We start from the raw sequence: 23388 nt of genomic DNA, 5'->3' as shown, positions 1-23388 counted from the left end.
GCATCAATGGCGCTTCAAACCAGTATGGTGATGCGTCATATTTACGTCAACTATTTTTCAAGAACCTGAGGATTTTCCTGTCCAGGACCTCTCGATGAAATCCTTGAAAATGAATGAACCCCTTTTGGTTGGGGGCTCGTGAAAAGCATTAATCGGTTTTTGTTTTTTTTTTTAAGTAATCCGCTGGTATATGGGCCGGCGTATCACCTGATGGTAAGCAATCACGGCCGCCCATGGACATTTGAAACACCAAAGGCGTTACAAGTGCGTTGCCGGCTTTTTGGAGGTTAGGAATTTAAGGGTTGTCGTTCGGGAATCGGGGATTGGGAAGATTGGGAAGGGGGAAATTGGGGTTTTTAAAGATGTTTATTAAATGATACATAAATATACAATAAACATATCTATCCGTATACATATTTCTTAACTAAAAATATCGACTTTCACTGACCATTTTTTAAGACAGAAAATCATACAAAGCGTTGTCACGCCGCCGCCGTGTGGCCCTATGACTCATAGAACGATTGGAGATCAAGAGTCTTAACTATGTACTACACTACTAACTACATATTTACGTGAATATATCTAAAGATAGTTATTATAAAACATATATTAATAGGCTCTATTCTACTAATGAAAACTTACTTTTGATAACCATAATGGATCTCTTGTGAAAAAATATTAATAGTATTGTATGGTTATGAATATTTAGACTGTCTACTAAATACATATCAGATCGATCTGTCATCAGCAGAGGTCGGAATTAGGTAGAGTTATTCATGTACTTGCATTAATTCTCTTAATTTCTTAAATCTTAATTTGCAAAATTTTGTTTAACCTTTAAGTACCGACGTGGGGCCTGTGAGGCCGTGGTGGATAGACAAGTTGTTAGTTTTACCGCTTCCCAGCGCAGGAGAGACCCGTGTTCATCAGTAGCTGCGAGTTTAGTTGTACCGACGTCGTCAAGTGTATAAAAGTACCGGCGAATACTGTTTTGGTAAGTTATGTAATTTAAAATAACGACGCGGCCTCTCAGGCCCAATGTCGGTACTAACTTAGTTTTTTGTTTGAGCTATGATCAAAATAAAGTGCTTAATTTCAGAAATCAAACTGTTAATAGAAATAATGGATGTATCTGGGACATCGAGGGGTAAACATAGTTTACCTACAGATATACAACACTATTCCAAAAGACCATTCATATAAATTCAAATAAATAGAATACTCGGTTCAGATATGCCAGATTTAGTTGAATATGAGGCGAACGAAGAAAAAATAAGAAAAGTACATACTTTTCTATTTCGATTTCTGAGGTGCATCTTGTCTACCTAAACGAAATAAAAAATTCACATATCAATGTTACTCATGCAAGAAATATGTTTGTTTACAGGGCGACAAACAAGTGTGTCCTGATTGTAACTTTGATATTGGACATTTTTTTTTTTCTGGAATACCAAATACATTTGTTTTTTTTTATGTATCTAATAACCCATAAATTTAAGAAAAATATAATTTACGGTTCCTAAGAAGTCATATATCTTATTTTAGATTTTTTTTTGTAGGCTTGAAATTTTTAGTTAAAATGGCACAAAGATTGAAAGTGTTATAATTTCAAAGTTTATTAAAAACTAATTATTACTAAAAATGTAATTTCTTTTATTTGTAAATCCCAAATTAACAGTTTGACCTATAATTTGAAGATTATCATATACAATGTAATAGGGGCGAGACTTCTAACCCGTTAAGGCTGAGTTCTACATGTAATTTTATGGACAAAAGTCGGGGGTCGAAGCGGTCGAATCCCCTCCCCGGAACGCAAAAATTATGGCTATTTTTATATTTTTTTTACTTTTTTTGATATCAAAGGTTGTATGCGTCGTAAAACAAAAAAGAAACGACAAACGGTAGCTAATAATTTGGCTAACTAATTCATTACTTTTTTCATATGTTTAAATGTTTTGGTGAGAAAAAAAATCATTTGTGAATTATTTTTACCGAAAAAATCCAATTTTTCAATATTTTTTATTAGGGGTTCAACCCCCATATTATTTTTTTGTCGATAAAATTAGATGTAGTACTCAGCCTTAACGGGTTAGAAGTCCCAACCCTATCACATTGAATCTTTTACAAAACTCAGTGTTATTTATGCGGCCTCTCAGGCCCTACGTCGGTACTAGTGTGACAAAAAAACCACGTCGGTAGCGAAAGGTTAAAGTGACCTCGCCTATGACGAATACATGCTCGAACAAGCTTCCTTATTTTTATGACGGTCATTCTTGGAATATGCGTCTTATTTCGTCACTATCTTCAAATTTGTTTCGGAAAGGAATTTCGATACACGGCCAATTCCATCTGTATAAATAAGTACCTCAGGGCAAATTTTGTAGGAAATTAGTTGTATAATCACCTCTCGAGAAGAATACGTCGAATTCAAAGTCACCCTGTATAATACACTCCCTAATGATATAAAGGAAATAAAGTTATTTCCTCTCCCAAGACTGCCTCTTTGGCCGAGTGATTGCAAGTGCGACTGCCGGGCAAGGGGTTTCGGGTTCGATTCCCGGTCGGGCGAAGTATTACTGGGCTTTTTTCGGCTTTTCGAAAATTTCTCAGTGGTTCTGATATATAGGCTCACCACCTATTACATGGGACTTACAACATAAATTGTGAATTGTGGGTGTGCATTATTGGCATTATGTGCCGTAATGTGCACCCTTGCCTACCCCTTCGAGGATTAAAGGCGTGATGTTATAAAAAATGGGAATTTCCTTAATTCAAAAAGAATCTTAAGTACTAAATTTTTTTAAAACTACCATGTAAATAAATATGCCTACAGAAACATATCTATATATATAAAACTCTTCCGTTACTGAGTGACTGACAGACAACGCACAGTCGAAACTACTAGTCGTAGACAGCTGAAATTTGGAATGTAGGTTCCTTGGGATATGTAGGGGAGCACTAAGAAAGGATTTTTGGAAATTCAACCCCCAAGGGGGGGGGAAAGGGGTAAAAACGTTTCTATGAAAAATCTTATTCCTTGGGTTTATAAACTTGAAACTTGGCATGAACACGTACATAGACAAGTAAATATGTTTAACATTATAAGTTTTTTCAAACTACCCTCCAATCGTGATTTAGGGGGTGCGATTGGGTGACTGATTTATTAACGCACAGCCGAAACCGCTCGGTATAGGAGTCTGAGATTTTGAACAGAGGTTCCTTTAGTAACATAAGTGAGCACTAAGAAGGATTTTTGAAATGTCAACCCCCAAGGGGGGGAAACGGGATAAACTGAGCCGGGGCTGCGGGAAAGTTCTAACGAGATACCGTGGCCCCGGAACGCAAAGGGCAACTGAAGGAACGAGGTGGGTTTTAGTCAGTAAAAGTCTGACACTCCCTTCCGTTCCACCCAGAGCGGGAGAGGTCATTTGATGATTTCCCATCCTTAAAAAAAAGACTTTGTATGACAACTTTCAGTCGTCTCTTTAACATACATAATTATGTACATACATGCATAACATTAATAACATCACGCCTTTAAATCCCTATTTTGTGTTAACACTACCCATACAAACAGCTAAAAGGAAACAAGTGAAGAGACGATATTTGTCCGCATCCATTTTCACCTAAATTCTTAACGTTAATGAGATTTACTTTTTATTATCAGGTCAACCTAATAGCCTCACATGTACGTATAACTTCGTAAGAATTTTTTTACAACTCCTAACCGTTGAGGAGTTGTACCTTCCATCATCAGCTCATTCACATGGGATGATGACTATCAGACGCAAATACTTAAACAGATCTATGAAATTGTCAAAAACGTAATTGCCTGTAAATTTGAGGTTTGCCCTTGATTTCCCTGGAATACCATCATCAGATCCTGACTAGGTAACAACGGGACCAACTTGAAAGTATACTCTACCGAACAAAAAAAGAATCACGTAAATCGGTCCATAAATCTATTTTTTTGTATGTTTATCTATTTTTTTATATGTTTGTTTGTTTACACATGTAATCGATAAACTCCGAAACTACTGAATCGATTTCAAACATTCACCATTAGAAAGCTACATCATCCCTGAGTAACACAGGCTATATTTAATTCCAGTTGTAACAAGATTTCAGCCTGTGGAAGAAAAAGCCCTGTCGAGATCATTAAAAAACGCTATATATAACCGAATTACACGTGGGCGAAGCCGCGGGCGGAAAGCTAGTAAATTATAGTCCATAAGCTTTACATACCATTACAATTAATAAAAAATACGATACATGCTTACCTATACCTTTCTACAAATATGAAAATAAGTCGGGTTTTCCTTCCTGACGCTATAACTCCAGAACGCACGAACCGATTTCCATGGTTTTGGATTCTCGGGCTCGGGCTCCGTGAGGTTTATAGCAAAGAAAATACAGAGAAAAGCAGGAAAGCCGAAATTCATTAATGACAAAACGGAGTTCGCCTGGTGTGCTAGTAATTAATAAAAAAACATACGTGTATACACGGTGTAACAAAAAGGGGGTATACATATCAAGTGCACGGTTTCTAGATAACATAGCAAACGATACGGGAAGGGTTTTTTAATTTCTTTTTTTCATGGTACCAAGTTATCAATGTTTCCAATCGTGCCGACGCGCGAATCAAAATTAGGTAGTCACGTACTAGGCGATCAGATTGACAGAAGAAATGTTTCGTAATATTAGCGAGTGATCCCTGTAGTGTTGTGACACGTTTGAATGATTTGAAATCAAGAATAATGCGACACCAAGTATTTGGTACCAATTTTTTTTAACGTATTTTAAGCTGAAACTTTGTGTAGAGATTCTATTCAACCTGTATTCTTTAGTGCTTCTTGATCACACACACACACACACACAACGTCACGCCTTTCATCCCCAAAACCCCTTCGGGGATAAAAGGCAGAAGTGCACATTACGGCACGTAATGCCGCTATACAATGTACACCCACTTTTCACCACTTGTGTTATAAGTCCCATGTAATAGGGGGTGAGCCTATTGCCATATCCTGGACACAATTCCAGACTCCGTGCTATTACCGAGAAATTCGAAAAAAGCCCAGTAATACTTTGCCCGACCCGGGAATCGAACCCGAGACCCCTTGTTCGGCAGTCGCACTTGCGACCACTCGACCAACGAGGCAGTCGAAGTGCTTCTTAATGTATATGGGTATTTTGTTACATGCTACAGCATGTAACAAATGTATACATACAATGCTATTAAAAAATAAATCTAACCATACTATAAATATACAAGACATAACATAATATACAAGACTATAAATATATAAAACTAACAATACTCCATAACTCCTTGCATACATTGTGTGTTGTTTCATTATTGTTATTTTATGATAACTACTTGACCATTTTATGCCAAAATGCAATGAATTGAAATGCACCGCATAGTTATTCATGATAGAATTATTATTATTATACATCTGTTATGATATCCACCATGAAACGGTGACGCCTCGCCGATTGTCTTGTGGTTCAATGATGGAAAGGACTAGGAGGAATCAAGTTGTGCAATTCCCCCGCTCTCTCTTCTCGTCTCTTCTCCGACCCAATATTTTTAAGATTACTCTCGTCTACTTAAAGTGCCACACAATGCCAGATCCTGTCCCACTCAATTTCATCAACGTACAAGAAATGTAAATTAATAAAAAAAACGACCCAGATGGTCGCGATAAAAACAGGAAATAGGCCTTGTTATCAGAGCAAGTTTATCAGAATAATAGTTAAGTAACCAAGGGTCCTATTTTCATTACATTTTTTTGCCGACGAGACGAGACAAATACACTGCACTCACCGCTCGGACCGCAAATTATCCGATTACCCGCTGCTCGGTCGCGGTTGGCTCGACACCTCAGCACGCCCAGCCGCTGCCCCGATCACGCGAGGCCCTCCGTCGTGTCCGGTGCCCGGTCTGCCACCAGCGGCAAGCCCCAGGTGCCGGCTCGGCGGGTCCCCCGCGCGGGTCAGCGACTGAAGCGTCGCCACCAGCCACCCCGAACCAAAATTTGTCTTCTACCCGACAAATTTTATATTTTATTTCTACACCTACCGCGGCAAGAAGATGCCGCACGGAGGCCGCGAGCAGTCGCCGCGCTCCTCCAAGCTCGGCCCGGCGGGGCGGGGGAGGGTGTTCAAGAACTCCCGTCTGCGCCCCACCGAGTCACGAAACCTGCAGGTGGCGATACAGCAGTTCGCCACCTTTGCTGCCACCACGCCGACCCCATCGGCCTTCGGAGGTGCGGGAGAGGAATTCTTCCCCCCCCGCCCCCCTCGATCCCTGACACCCCGGCGTCGCCCTCGCCTCCACTGCGCACGCAGGTGGGGACCTGCGTGGCCGGCCGCGATGCTGGAACCTATAGACGTGGTGCCGACTACCGCCACTCCGGACACGGGTGCCTCACACCCGACCACCGTAGAACGTGACGCCGGTCCAGCACACCCGCCGTCTGCGATACCGCGGCCGACCCCACGGCCGCATGCTGATGCGGCGCAACCTGCCGCCACCGCAGCCGCCGCTCCACGCGCCACCGCTCCTCGCGCCCCCGCCCCCGCACCAGCTGCGGGACAGAAGCCGAGGAAGCCGCAGCCCGCCGCGGCCCCGCCGCGTCCTCAACGGCCCCCCAAGAAGCCGACTGCGATAGCGCCAGCTGCGCCCATGCGCCCAGCGCCCCTTTGGGAAGGGGGTGCGCTTCACGCCCCGCTCCGACGTGGAGTACAGGGCGATCCAGGCATACCTAGCGGACTTGGAGAAGAACCAGGGAGTTGCCTGGTTCTCGTACTCCCTCCCCGCGGAGCGGAGTGTCAAGGTGGCCATCCGAGGGCTACCGGTGGACACCCCGCCTGAAGAAATCATTGAGGCGCTGCGAGACGCCGGCTATGGCGCCGAGTACGTCCGCCCCATCCGCGCGCGCCAGGGACGACCTGGGTGCTTGTATTACGCCCAGGTAGCGCGCGCGGACAACACCATCCCGGGCATCTACGGGGTAACAGAGTTACTCTGTATGCCCGGGATTAAGATAGAAGCGTGGCGCGGGAAGAAGGGTCCCGCGCAGTGCCACCGCTGCCAGCAGTTCCGCCACTCAGTCGCCCCGACCGACCCACCTGACGCAGCCACAGCCAGCGAATCGCGACCGCCGAGACAGGCCACGGCCTGGACCGCGCGTCCTCGCGCCCCCGGTCGGGGTCGCAGAGAAGGCTACGAGAGAACAGCTACATTTGGCATGCCTGTAAACTGTATTTTTTTGGTGGGGCAAAGCTCCACAGAAGCATAATTGGTTCTGTGGACGAGTTGTTTTGTTGTTGTTGAGTTGAAAATATTTTTTGAAGTACTAGCAGAACTCGTTCACAGAAGCATAATTGCTTCTATCCAAATTCCTTCTTTCTAAACAAAATTGATTTTCCAATTTGCACTAATGCGCGTCAATGTGCTGTTTTAAGGAAAAATGCGTGTCTGTTAGCAAGTTCTTGATTATTTCAATTGACGTAGGTATAATCTATACATACAAAATTATAAAGCTTGAAGAGTTTGAGAGAAGCTTGTTTGTTTGAACGCGCTAATCTCCGAAATTACTGGTCTGATTTGAATAATTCTTTTTGTGTTGGGTAGCGCATTTATCTAGGAAGGCTAAAGGCTATAAAATATTACGCTATGACCAATAGGAGCCAAGCAGAGCGGTTGAAACCGCGCGGAAGTAGCTAGTTAATAATATTAATAGCAATGGTCGGCCGTATGTTGATGTCAGAGTAGAATACACTCAATACCAACCCTACTCCTTCCTGTGGGTGTATTAGACGTTGTCTAACGAACTACAGAGAGAGCTCCAGCGCTCTCTTGTAGATAAAACATAAAATCTCTCATATAAAATAGTAGCAAGACTGCAATAAGAGCAACTGGCTGCCGAGCAACGTGTAGCGGGTTCGATTCCCGCACGGAGTAATTCTTTGTGTCATTCATATTTTTTATGACCGGTCAGAGTAGAAGTAGAGAAACGCACCCGCGACACAGGTGAAAATCCTAGTGTAGGGCAACGTTTAAAAAAAACTAATACATAGGCTGGTACATAATATATAACACTTAACCGTAAGAAATTATTTGACGAAACAAATATGTGATGTTATTGTTGCATCAGATTTACGTTTTAACACATAATACAACATATAAGAGAAATTGTTACGAAATTGTGATACTCATATTGCACAATTATTGCATTACAATTTCATTGAAAATGATGCAACTTTGTATTTGCTTCGAATGTCTTAGTAGTTGAGTTAGTTCAAACAATACTATAGTAATACATTGTATATGAAAAACTCTCATAAATAAATAAATCTCCCGATCGATTTCGTTCACGGTGGCCGTTCTGTCTAACTAGACTAGCCCACTATGCAGGAGATATTATTGTGCACAAGTGTGTGCGCAAACACAGTTGCACTCTCTGTTCCCTCACTCTCAGCAGCCGAAGGGACGGCAGACCGACACAACTGAAGAGAGGTCAGGCGAAGGACTAATGGCTTTACGTGCTTTCCAAGACTTGGGGGTGAAACACCATCGAACTTCATTACTTCGTGCTAATAATGGTAATTTTGAGAATATCTAATATATAAAATTCTCGTGTCACAGTTTCCGTTGCCATACTCCTCCGAAACGCCTGGACCGATTTTGATGAATTTTTTGTACTTATCCGGTATCTATGAGAATCGGCCAACATCTATTTTTCTTCCCCCTAAATGTTAGGGGTAGTACAACCCTAAATTTTTTAATTTTAAGCTAGCGGAAGCTAGTAGTCTCTAATAATATGTGGGCTAGTCTAGTTAGACAGAACGGCCATCGTGAACAATATCCATCGAGAGATTTATTTATTTATGAGAGATTTCCATATACAATGTATTATAGTATTGTTTGAACTGATTCATCTACCAAGACACTCGAAGCAAATACAAAGTTGCATCATTTTCAATGAAATTGTAATGCAATAATTGAGCAATATGAGTATCACAATTTCGTAACAATTTCTCTTATATGTTGTATTATGTGTTAAAACGTAAATCTGATGCAACAATAACATCACATATTTGTTTCGTCAAATAATTTCTTACTGTTAAGTGTCATGTATACCTATATATTATTTTTTAAACGTTGCCCTACACTAGGATTTTCTCCTCAGTCGCGGGTGCGTTTACAAACATACAATTTCACATGCACAGTAACACTCAGACCTGTCATAAAAAAATATGGATCACAAAAAGAATTACTCCGTACGGGAATCGAACTCGATACACGTTGCACGGCAGCCAGTTGCTCTTATTGCAGTCTTGCTACTATTTTATATGAGAGATTTTATGTTCTATCTACAAGAGAGTGCTGGAGCTCTCTCTGTAGTTCGTTAGACGATATCTAATACACCCACAGGAAGGAGTAGGGTTGGTATTGAGTGTATTCTACTCCGACATCAACATACGGCCGACCATTGCTATTAATATTATTAACTAGCTACTTCCGCGCGGTTTCACCCGCTCTGCTTAGCTCCTATTGATCATAGCGTGATGTTTTATAGCCTATAGCCTTCCTCGATAAATGCACTAAGACAACAACAAAAATAATTATTCAAATCGGACCAGTAGTTAGCGCGTTCAAACAAACAAACTCTTCAGCTTTATAATATTATAATACTATAGATTATACCTACGTCAATTGAAATAATAAAGAACTTGCTAACAGACACGCATTTTTCCTTAAAAACAGATGTGCGTTTGAGATTTGATGCCCAAGCGCACATATTGACGTGCATTAGTGCAAATTGGAAATACCTATTTATATATTTGCGCATAAGCTTGCAGGAAGTAGAAAAGTCAATTGCCAATTGAAAAAATATCACATCACGCCTTTATTCCCAGAAAACTGTGTAGATGTGCATATTTATTATACATTTACCTAATGTTGAGTGTGGGAGAGCCATGCTTTGGCACGAATGGGCCGGCTCGACCGGAGTGATACCACGGCCTCACAGAAAACCGACGTGAAACAACGCTTGCGTTGTGTTTCGTTGTGTGAGTGAGGTTACCGGAGGCCTGATTCCCCCTTCCCAATCTTCCTAATCCCCGATTCCCGAACAACTACCTTTAAATTCCTACACCCCAAAAGTCCGGCAACGCATTTGTAATGCCTCTGGTGTTTCAAGTGTCCATGGGCGGCGGCGATTGCTTACCATCAGGTAATACGTTTGCTCGATTAAATAATTCATAAAAAAAATGTTGGTCAAGTATCTTATGAGTCACATGTTATAGAAGATAGTACTGCCATCTATCGGACACTAGCTACATTAAATGCTACAATTGAGAATTAAGAAATAACCTAACTTTACTTTATCCGACTTAGACATGCGTTATGCAACTTTGCTATGGATGCGTTTAGCTCCCACCAATTATATTCATTGATTCACATAGCTTAGCACAGAGAGACAGACTCAGCTAAGCTATGATTTTTCATATCGAAAGTTACGTGCTATGGATGCATGCTATGTATGCGAGCTATGGATGCTACGCTATGGATGGTTTCCTAACTGTCGATACACCGCATAATCGAGCTGCTTATCTTCCTTGCACAGCTACTTACTGGCTGGGCATCTTCATAGCACATCTTACTCGCACAGCTACATAGGTTAGTATCAGTTGAAATGACCACATAATTTCACAGCATAGCTATCTGGTGGGTCTACCCTTAGGGACACGGCGGTTTACCGAGGCTCCAGCTTATAGCAGGAGAAGGAAGGGGTGAAAAAAATTAAAGGGGGCACTCCATACATGGAACTGATTAAAAAAAACAGCTAGCATATCCGTGATGGGTGTCTATGGATAGGTCTTAAAAAAAGACATTAAAGTTCCTAAAACCATTTTTCGTCAAAATCAATCGTTTGAAAGTTAGACGCTTCCAAAGTGGAAAAAATAGTGTCTTTAACTTTTAAAATAAGTTGGTGAGAGAGCTAAGAAATATATATCCTGTAGATTTCAATAGAAACTTACAAGGAAAATTGGTTTGAACCAGATATCATTATTAGTTTAAGAAATTTAAAATTTCAAAAACCGAAAAAATAACTTTGTCGTTCATATAAGCACTATGTAGAAACAAGTTATTTTATAACTTTTATATTATGTCATATACTTGCTGCTACGGAACCCTTCATGGGCGAGTCCGACTCGCACTTGGCTGGTTTTTTAGTCAGTAAGAGTGTTACACTCCCTTTCGCCACCCAAGGCGGGAGAAGTCATTGGATGATTTTCCCCCTCAAAAAAAAAGACCATGGCGGTGTGGTGGGTAACTTTGTACTACTCCTTGTTTCATGGTCATTACTTCACGATTTAAAAAAAAATCCCCTGTCTCGTGAGTCTACAGGGACGCGATATAATTCACTAACTACCAAACACAACATAATGTTGACTCATAGGGATTGTACCTACATAGTATGTCATAATAATATTTAGTACTTTTCCCACAACGTCTGATTAAGCTACATTGAACTGATTCATAATTAATTTAAAAATCTAAAAAAAAATTGTGTATGTATATCCATTATATGTAGCAAAATTTAAATAAGTATTTTTTATAAAAGGTGGTGTAAAATTACACAATGTGGGTAATAGTTATTACAGTGAAATAAAATAAAGAAATCATGTTACATAATAAATAATTTATTAGAAAAATACATAATTATTTTGAAACAATTTTCCAAAAAAAGTCAAATAATTTTAAAAACGTACAGGTTTACAGACAGAAGTAATAAAATAACAGTCTTTACATAATGAAATGTTAAATAATAAATATAACACAAAACAACGACATATCGTAATACAACTTTTGTATAACAAAGAACTTAGCAATACTTAGTTAAGATTATGAAAAATTGAGCAAGAGTTAAAGGCCTTTTAAATAAATATATCCTACATTACAATTAGGTACTTACAACAGTCGTTCTTACACACAAACATTAAATACTTATGGGACAATAGTCATACAGACAGCCCCTATTTGGATGGACTAATGGAGACTAGTAGAGATGGATAAATGGCGTACTTTAATATAATAATTATTAGTAAAATGACTAAATTGTGCTACATACAGGGTGTAAGCGGAACGCTCCCAAACGTCGTAAACAGGTGATGGTAAAAAACGTGTATTATTTTAAAAAAAAATAAAGAATTCAATGTTTATTTTAAGTAATAATAGTTGTAATCTAATGCTGAATTTTAATATAGCATGAATAATACAAACACAAAAACGATTAAAATGATAAAAACATAAACAATTTGTGGCGTTTTTCGGGAGCGTTCCGCTTACACCCTGTATAGTAAAGCTTTATCACAATAACAGCATGTTAAATTAATATAATCGATAACATTGATTATAAGTAAATAAATGCTTACATTATAAACTTTTCTCAAAGTTTAAATTTAAATTACATTATCTATTTTTTTTATTAAAATAAAAAAATAGAAATGGAATGATAGAAAATGGAATACACATGTTGGTGAATGTATTATGTTAAAAATTAAATAATGATAATATGATTAGGTAATCATGTGACATAATAAATATAACGATTAAATAATTAATTAAGTAGTCACAATAAAATAAAACTTTAGATTTACAAAATGAGTATGGAGAAAATGACTAGATATTTAAACTTGACTAAATTAGTAATGACCTATAAATAATACTAAATTCCACAACAAAATAATCATGAATTAATTCTAAGTCACTCACACGAATGAGGAAAACTTTTCGTCTTATTTCTCATATTGACCAGTCGAATAAATAAATAGAAATAAAAGAAGTTGCGTCTTATCATCTCTTGTCTTCTCCCATCATCTCCTCATACCTAAAACAAAGAAATATTCAATTAAATAAAATATTTTTAAACACGATCTTTTAGGTGGGGCAATAATAGTAGAAAAATTATACAAAGTTGCATCATTTTCAATGAAATTGTAATGCAATAATTGTGCAATATGAGTATCACAATTTCGTAACAATTTCTCTTATAATGTTGTATTATGTGTTAAAACGTAAATCTGATGCAACAATAACATCACATATTTGTTTCATCAAACAATTTCTTATGGTTAAGTATTATGTATACATATTATTTTTTAAACGTTGCTCTACACTAGGATTTTCTCCTGTATCGTGAGTGCGTTTTCAAACATAAAAGTTTACATACACATGACACCCAGACCCGAAACAACAATATGTGGATTACACAAAGAGTTGTTCCGTGCGGGATCCAAGCCCGCTACACGTTGCGCAGGAGTCGCTTATCTAGCCAAAGCGCCAACCGTGCAGTCAAATAAACAGATACATCGAAAAAATGCATGACTTCAATGACTTGATTCGCAAAACAAGTTTGAAAGCTCTTATAGCTAGTTTTACTAAATTAAAGCACTATTAAAAATATGGAAATCGGAAACTTACGTTTTTTGGCTCATACACTGATTCATGAACCAAATCTCTCCTTCAGAACATTGATGACCATCGTGGATAACATTTCTTTTCGTCCGTTTCACAACACCGAATTTAGTTTCATCAGGAACATTTAATTTCACATTATAATATTCACTGGGCTCATTGTCTTCTGCACTGACAAGAGTCTTGATCTCATTTCCAGTAGGATATGAGAATACGATGTTAAGAAATACACACAAGGTAAATAATGTGAATAATTTAATCGCCATCTTGATGTGTGTTTGCAGCGTGCGCTTGCGACGAGTGATCGAGTAGAAATACGTTATTGACTGTGGGCTTTCCGCTTTTATAGCGGGCTCGACGCGCCCGCCGCTACGTCAGAACTGTGGAACTGTGGTACAGTACAGTGGTACAGTGACGTATAGTGGTACGTCATTAAAGATCACAATACGTTAATAATGGGAAATGGCAACTATTTAGTTTTATTTTATTTTACACTTTATGTACATATCACAATGGTGGACTTAATGCCAAATATGGCATTCTCTAACAGTCAACCTTAGGGTGATGCAGAGAGACAACAGCAGGTGTTAATTATTTAAATTAAATTATTTTACTCATAGATATAATACATTTCTTGCAATTAAGTTCGATCTTTGACTTAAATAATGTTTAATTATAAATATGTAGAGTTTATAGCTGCTAAAGGTGTAAAATGTGAATTAAAAAAGTGCAAGTTTTCATTTATAGAGGATTTTGAATACGACATTGACACAAACAGGTTTCCAACTAGTTTCAAATAATAAATTGATAACGATTATTAAAAACATCGACAGATTACAAAAAATGACAAACATATATAATAACGCATGAGTATTGCTTAAAAATCAATATTTTTGTAAAGGAAAATCGTGAATACTGTGTTTTACGCATACATTATGCATGCATCACATAAATGACTCAAAAAGACTGCGTCATTTATCAGTTGTCTGCTATATATCTTGCTATGTATAGCTCACAGACAAGACTATCCACTAATGTGGAATAGTTTAAAGCAGGGACTTAGTACGCTTACGACTGCTTTCTATTACGTACTAACTAATATATATAACTAAATAATTGTATTCCTTATTGTAATTTGTGGATCTCAGTTGTCTAACTAAATATATGTATATTATTTGGGAGGTCTCTCCTTCTCGGGTTTGACCCGGTGAAAATGGGCACCGCGTCTCGCGACCCGCAGAAAGAACGGTGCTCATTGCCCCCTACTAAATTAATTTATAACTCTCCTCCTCTCTTCTGCTGATTTCGTGAGTATTGATACTGTTAGTGTGTTGTTCTGAATTTTGTGTGGATGTAGATGTAATAATTGAATGCCAGGTATGGATTGTGACCTTTGTGTGATAGTTTGAAGTTTGGGAGAGCTATGCTTCGGCACGAATTCGCCGGCTCAACTGAAGTGATACCACCGTGAAACTCCGCTTGCGTTGTGTTTCGTTGTGTGACTGAGGTTACCGGAGGCTCAATTCCCCCCTTTCCAATCTTCCCAATCCCCGATTCCCCAAAAACACTTAAATTCCTAACCCCCAAAAAGCCAGCAACGCACTTGTAACGCCTCTGGTGTTTCAAGTGTCCATGGGCGGCGGCGATTGCTTACCATCAGGTAATACGTCTGCTCGTTTACGTGTGTTCCATAAAAAAAGTTGATTAAGTGGTGTGTGGTGTCTGTGTTCTTCATGTTCTTATTTTTTTTCGGTTTACGTTGAATTATTTAGTACTATTTGTAGTTCCATTTAACTCATATGAGTGATCTCCATATTGTATAATAGGTAATGTGTACACCTCTGCTTACCCTTGGAGACTAAAAGGCGTGTAGTTATGTCTGTTGTAAATTTGTTAGAAGTGTATTGCGTGTATGCAATGCCCCTAGTTATAAACCGGCCGAGCAACTTAACTCTAGCTACGTACAATTCTGATTTCGGGTTTTTACCGAAATGTCTGTTTCTAATTGGTTCTAATATTTTTTGATAATACATATTACCTATGTTAGTTAAATTGAGATCAGTTTATGAAAATTTTAATGTCTATGTAAGATTTTTATTGGGACAAGCTGCCAGCATGCCACCTGAATTCTGTGTCTTGTGGTCATGATTAAATGTCTTGGAAACTCTCAAACTGTTTTTATAAGGTATAGACGTATATTAATATGTATTATGTTCAATATTTATATTAATTACATCCAATTTTGTTTTTTGCTTATGGTCTAAGATCCGATAAAATATCGACCTGTACCAATCTGTTTAATGGATAAAAATTATTCGATAGGTAATTCTGTTTATAAAAAAGCTCAAAAGAGAAGAGCTAATAAATAAATATTATCAAAACTTGAGCACCAACCTACAGCTTACCATCAAACTTGTTACGCAGCTTATAGGATTGAACACAAGCGTAGTGCTGAAGAAAATGTTGATTCAAGTCGGCACAGGTATCGTCATGTCCATAAAGGCACAAGTATGGCCTATATTTTATCAGGCAAACCAATTTTTTATCATTTTCGATAAACTAAATTACCTATTGAATAATTTATATCGATTAAACTGACCGGTGAAGGTCGATGTTATATCGGATCATCTACTATTAAATAATCTATTCTCCAAAACTTATTAACTGCATCTAAAAAACCGACTTCAACCTCCTTCTTTGGTTTTTGAAGTGAATAAAAATCGGGTAATACTCGTTTACTAAAACTTACTACTTACTAAACTATAAGTGTAATAATACATTTTCTGAAAACAACAACAAAATCGATGCGACAATCGCGAAATAATCGCCACATACATACAAGTTAAATAGAGAACCTTCTTGTTTTGATGTCTAACCTAGAAAAACTGCTACTAACTAGCAAGGCGAACGAAAAAAGACCCAGAGGTGAAACCCCGCTGGACCGACCAAATCATCGCCATTCACAACAGTCAGCGATACCATTCACACCACCGAAGACGATGACGAACGATAGTCCCCGATGAGGTGATTCATCGAGGGCCCGACCCTCAGCATTGAGGACAAAAGAAGAAGATTCTCTCAAAAGACAAAAAATGAATTCGAACGACACTCGTGTCAAGGCCATTGTTTTTTTTTATGTTAAATGCAAATGCACCGCGTGATTCAAAGCTTGCAAGCAAATTACTCGTCTTACGGGTGGGTATTCCCAAAGTATAACTGTCGTTGTGGGCAGGGCATGATCATTAACACCTGATATCAATTCTTATGTTTTTTTAGGAGCAATTGTCATCAAATGATTTCTTCCGCCTTGGGTGAGGCGAGAGAGAGTCTCAGACTCTAACTGACTGAATATCACTCTATTCCTACTCCTGCTTTAAGCAGAAATCCTTTGTTAATAGGTGTCTAGCATCTCAAGTCAAATCGGGCAAAGTTTCATCACCATTATGTAGTAGAAGTAGGTGAAATTTCAAATAAAAAATTCAATAAATAACAAAACATTTATTTTTTAAAAATACATGTCATAATATCAGTATAAAAGTATTTCCAAAAATATACTGAGATAATTTCACAAAGAATTGTAATAAATAAATAGAAAGAGAGCTATCAACAAAATATTCAATACATTACTTCATTTATAATATTATTTCATTTTAATTGTTTCGCAATAATTGCATGTTCTCTTTATTGGCGTTAAACGTGTGTATTGTAGTCATAATTTCATCATACAACTTTTGCATAGACATACGAATAAGAAACTTAATAAAAAGTGCGTTAAGATTACAAAAAATTGAGCAAGATTTTTAAATTCATAAATAAATATTAAAAACATAGTAATTATACTTATACATTGTAAAAATAAGTTACAATACAAATACTTAGGTACCTATACAAATATTGCACCTACTTGGATGGACTAATATACATAGTAAATTGACACAATTGTTGTACCTATTATATTAAACTAATTATAAAATAATAATAAATATTATTACAACTAAATAAAGCTTTATCACAGCAATAGAGTCTTAAATCGACTAACATTAAAAAATAATTGACGTTAACATTAATTATAAAATAATAAATAATTAAATGCTCACCACAAGTTACATTTCATTTCATAATCTTTTTTCCATAATGAAAAAAAATTGAAATTGAATGCTAGAAAATGGAATAAATATTTCGAAGAATGTATAATGTTAAGTAATAGATACTGACAATAATAATTAGTACAATAACTAGTACAATGAAGAATATTATTTGTTTAAGTAAAAGCATTTGTTTCAATTAATTCTTAATTTGGCACTTTTGTGACGTCAAACTGAATTGTCCGCCAGTCTGTCTGTCAGTGAAGCTATGTGCTCGTTCCAAAGTGTAGCTTCGAATGGAGAAGAACGAGCAAGAATCTTTATTAGCTATGGTTGTCCTATTGTAGGTCAAAGACCTCCCGACCCTTTTCCATTTGTCTGTTCCTAGAGCTATCTGAGCCCAGCCCTTTCCATAGGCATCAAGAATATTATTTTACAATAATGACTAGATTTTTAAACTAACGTATTAATAAATTAATCATAAATACATTTTTAGTCACATAGGCATATTATATTTATGTGTAGACTGTTTCAACCTGGTTTTCCTTATTGTCCAGTCGAATAAGTAGAAATTAATTTAAAGAAGAAGCTTCTCATTATCTCTTGTCTTCTCCCATCATTATCTGATACCTATAACAAAGAAATGTGCAATTAAATAAAAGGTTTTTAAACATATTATTAATGTCCTTGGTTGGCCTCTTGGGTCAAATATTCAGTTCAATATAAATCATTATTGCATCACAAGAATGTGACTACTTGGAAGCTTTTTCTAAATAGGTACAAATATTTCCGACATAAAAGGATAATTCTCCAATTTTCCTTTTTATTTTGTAGGTAATGAAATAAACTACATATCCTTTTAAGGTATCGGAAATTCCGATCAGGTACCAAACAAATGTTTGTTGCCACCCAAGATTTTCTTTATTGTGCATTAGTAAGTAGTATTTGTAAAGAACTAAGTAAGTTATGACAGTATAAATTCGTGACTCACACCATCAAACAAATATGCATTTGTAGTTACCGAGAACTCCAGCCATGCAGTCAAAATAAATAATTTCTTACAAAAATAAGGTCACATTATAAACATAGAGTGTAAAAACCCCCTGTCAAAAAAATAATAACATAACAAGCTAAGATTATAATGTAGGTGCAGAACAGATGTTAACAAGCAACGTTTTCTTTACACTGCAAAGCTTTGATTGAATTTCGACCTAATTGCAAACCAAATAGGTTTGAAAAACTACTCTAGCTAGTTCTACAAAAGTAAAAAAAAAAATTGGACACTCACTTTTCTTCAGTGATACACTCGTCCAAGAACCACCTCTGTCCTTGAGGACAGTTGTCATTTCCAATAACATTTCTTTTTGTCCGCTTGACAACACTCAATTTACTTTCATCAACAACATATAATTTCACAATAGAATTTTCACTAGGCACCGAAACTGACGGACTGATGACTGAGTCATCTGTACTAAGACTTTTAATCTCATTTCTCGTAGGATATGAGAATACAATGTTAAGAAATACACATAAGGTAAATAATGTGAATAATTTAAACGCCATTTTGTTGTCTGGCCGCACCGGTCGCTTCTACTGACTAAGAGCGAATGTAATATCGCCGCTGCTCTTACGGTTTTTAAAGGGGACCACAACAGGCGCGTCAATTGGCCCCTATACGTCACTAACCACTACCACGCTGCTATACCATAAATCATGAATATATTTTAAACAAGGTAAAGGAAATCCCAGTAATTCCCATCTGTTCAAAGTATATTATTATACAATGACTTAAGAAATAAAATAGTTTAAATTAGAGTAATGAGTATAGTAATGAGAATAATTTGAATTTTCATAATATTTGGCAGTATAAAGTCATACTGTTTTATGTTATTACATATTATTATGTTCGCGTAATAATTGAATTATCTTTAAATGAGTATTACGCGTCCTTATCTATGACTAGAAACATAAATATTACATCAGTGATATTTCTCATTATCAGGCAAGATTAATGCACTGCACTTGATCACCGGATTCAACTTGCAATTATTATTGATAAGATAACTGATACAGTAGACATATAGATTTAATTGTGCTGTGGTGAATTAAAATCAAGGATTATATTGAACTTTATCTTTCTTAGCGAGCTCCTACCAGACAGACTGACGGACAATTCAATTTGACGTTTCAAAAGTGCCTTAATTTAGGATTAATTGAAATAAATACTTTGACTTTGATTTACATCCTATGCTAGGATTCTTTATGTCGTCGGTGAATTTACGCACGCACGCGCCCACAGACCTCTGAGACCCGGATCACCTACATATTGGTGAATCACAATAAAAATATTCGATGAATGATGCATTGTCATTTGGTGTCCAAAAAAAAATTTGACAAAATCCGTAATAAGAAGGACATTGTTGAGCCATGCTTTGCCATGATTGAGTCGACTACAGCTTTTACAGACAACCGTGAAACCACGCTTGCATTATGTTTCAATGCGAGAGTAAAGTTACCGAATGACCACGCCCACCGAAAAGATCGGTAACGCACTTGTAACTCGTCTAATGTCACGATAGCGCCGATTGCGTATCAAATGATTCTACAGCTCAATTTGCCTGTCAATCCCCATAAAAAATGATCATTGTATGACTCATATAGTAATGTCCCGTTTAATATTATGGACTTCGCCTTAGATTTCGGGACCCTATGATTGCATGAGCTCATAGGAATGAGCTACGTGTGACGTAGAAAGGGCTATCACATTATTTGAGCATTAGTTTCCTGTCTGGTTAGCGGCGTCGTCATTGACTGTATGATTCATACCGAACCTGTTCACACGACATTTATGTGAGAGGTATTAACGGTTCGTCTTTAAACAGTAAAAGTTGGTACATTTTTTTTTTTACATTCTTTCTCCAAAATCCATATTTTTATTGATATATTAAGTATTCTAGTTACATTTCAATGAAAGTATTGCATTGTAAGTAGAAACAATTGATGAAAATTTTTTTTTTTTTGTAAATATTATAATATTAATAAAATAGAAATTATATTAAAATGTAAAATATTTATTACTTTACTTTTTTCATATGTTTGATAATGTTTTGGTGAGAAAAAAATCATTTGTGAATTATTTTTACCGAAAAAATCACTATTTTTCAATATTTTCAATTAGGGGTTCAACCCCCCATATTTTTTTTTTTGTCGATAAAATTAGATGTAGTACTCAGCCTTAACGGGTTAGAAGTCTCACCCCTATCACATTGTATATTAATATATAAATTATATAATTAATAATTAAATATTATTTAAAAAATGTTGTTTTAAATAACTTTATTCTTTTGAAAAGTCTAAATAATAAATTTTTGTTACTGAGTAAAATACCCAAAATGACTATATACATAATAATTACAATTAAACTGATGCTAACTAATGCAAACTTTAAAGAGTTTTTTTTTCATATCTGAAAGATAAAATAGTCCCCTATTTAGTCATCGGTCCTAGAAATAAGTCTTAGTCAGCCCTTTATGTCCTTCGGGGAATAAAAGTCGTGGTACATTTGTACTAACTATGACGTGGTAAAGGGACCTAAGTACAAACTAGTTCAATGACCCTTAACCGACGAGCATGCATGCAAAGACTGATGACTGTTGATGAAACAAAAGAAGTACGTAAGATTCGTAGCAACTGGTAATGTACGTCATCAAGTCCAATTCCCGGATCAGATTAACATTTTTGATAAATTTATAGTTTTTATAGTGGTCGGAATTGCGACTGCCGGGCAAGGGGTCTCGGGTTCGATTCCTGTGTCGGCCAAAGCTTTAGTTTCTTAGTAGTAGCACGGAGTCTGGAATTATGCCCGGTATATGGCAATAGGCTCACTCCCTATTATATGGAACTCATAACATACATACATGGTGAAAAGTGGGTATACCTACACTGTACAATAGCATCACATACTGTAATGCGCACCTCTGCCTACCCCTTGGAGGATAAAAGGCGTGACGTTACATATAATATAATATTCGTAATGTTATGAAGTTCAGAGTCTTTACGTAATAATTATGTGTATGACAAAAGACACACCCGCTACTTGTATATAATATGTCAGTGTATATGTATATAATGTGTATGTATGTATATAATGGGTCAAGCAATTAATATATATTATGTATAATTATGTACATACTGGTGTAAATGAGTCACGTTCACATAAATGCGGTATAACATTTATATTTCATAACATTTGTGTACATAAATTGTTTGAATCGCGCGACTTGCATCAGTTAAAATGTGGCTAAAATAAAAAAAATGCACAACATATTTAGTAATTTTGTCTTTGTACGAATAGCTGGCAACGCCCGGGGATATACCTCGCGAACTTGACCAGACTTGTTCGCGTTGTTAAAATTGTATAATATTACAAATTCTGTATTTCCCCGGTGGGTTAGACAGAGGAGTGTGAACACACCTACATTTTAACGCAATGGATGAGTGATTTGGTATTGTGCAACGCGTCGCGTGATCAAATTAACATAATCTATATTCATTCATTCATATCGTCACGCCTTTAATCCCCGAAGGGGTAGGCAGAGGTGCACATTATGGCACGTAATGCCACTGTGTACATTCACTTTTCACAGTTTATGTTGTAAGTCCCATGTAATAGGTGGTGAGCCAATTTCCATATACCGGACACAATTCCAGATTCCGTGCTACCAGTGAGAAATTTTCGAAAAACCGAGAAAAGCCCAGTAATGCTTCGACCGACCCGAGAATCGAACCCGAGACCCCTTTGCCCGGCAGTCGCACTTGCAACCACGCGGTCAACGAGGCAGTCTGTATCTATACATAAAATAAAACTGTAAAAGTGATAATTCTGTACATTGAAAATATTGGACTGTTTCAGTGGTTGAGTAGGTCAAATACGACTGCCGGACAAGGGGTTTCGAGTTCGATTCTCGGGTCGGGCAAAGTATTACTGGGCTTTTTTCGGTTATTCGAAAATTTCTCTTATAGGCATTTCGATTATAGGCACTTCTAAATATTGATACGTTTTATCTTAGTATTGCTATCTTATCGAATCGAAATCAAAATAAAAAATAAGGGTCTAATATTTTTTCATTACCTAACTGACGGACTAAATAGTATTTTAATTTTCATACCCCGTCACCATCCTTATTCTTACCGACTAAAACACCTCCCTGTTCTTACTCCTGCTTCGAGTCAGAGTCCCGGTAGGATCACCGGTTCGAAACAATGTTGGTTGCACCATATACTATATGTGCTATCACAATTCTTATATATTTATCCTTTACTAACTGATATTAAAGACGCATTAATTAATGGCGTGTCATGTTCGATTCCAGACTCAGGCAATGACTGTTCCTGTGTAATTATTACAAACATCTTCGGGGAAAAACGGTCATGGTATTGAGTCATCATCTCCTATCCTATATCATAACTATATTTATGTCCTACTACTACTACACTACGTTGGTCGAGTGGTCTCGGGATCGATTCCCGGGTCGAGCAAAGTATTATTGGGCTTTTTTCGGTTTTTCTATCTGTAATAGCACGGAGTGTGGAATTGTGCCCAGTATTTGGTAATAGGCTCATTCCCTTTTACATGGGACTTATAACACCAATGGTGAAAAGTGGGTGTACATTGTATAGCGGCATTACGTGCCGTAATGTGCACTCCTGCCTACTGGACAAATCTTATTCTATCCTTCGTTTTATTTACCCCCTTAGAATAAAATAACTAAATAAAATAAATCGCCAACTCGCATTGAACAATTGTGG

At 37.2% G+C, this 23388-nt stretch overlaps 1 protein-coding gene and 1 long non-coding RNA gene across 2 annotated transcripts; one reads left to right on the top strand and one right to left on the bottom strand.

The window, feature by feature from the left end:
• The first annotated feature begins 6097 nt into the window (after positions 1-6097).
• On the top strand, positions 6098-6880 carry LOC126911607 (translation initiation factor IF-2-like). The gene has a single exon (XM_050699573.1). It carries the CDS (start codon positions 6098-6100, stop codon positions 6878-6880), a length of 783 nt encoding a protein of 260 aa, XP_050555530.1.
• A 10098-nt stretch (positions 6881-16978) lies between these two features.
• On the bottom strand, positions 16979-19284 carry LOC118269261 (uncharacterized). The gene is made up of 2 exons (XR_007706297.1): positions 18869-19284; positions 16979-18210 (listed from the first exon to the last, which is right to left on the bottom strand). It is a non-coding gene; the product is annotated as an uncharacterized LOC118269261 (long non-coding RNA).
• Between the last annotated feature and the right edge of the window lie 4104 nt (positions 19285-23388).

This window comes from Spodoptera frugiperda, chromosome 2 (genome assembly GCF_023101765.2).
Source record: "Spodoptera frugiperda isolate SF20-4 chromosome 2, AGI-APGP_CSIRO_Sfru_2.0, whole genome shotgun sequence".
Lineage (NCBI taxonomy): Eukaryota > Metazoa > Arthropoda > Insecta > Lepidoptera > Noctuidae > Spodoptera > Spodoptera frugiperda.
Note: the sequence above shows the minus strand (reverse complement) of the source record. Positions and strands in the feature narration are given on the sequence as shown.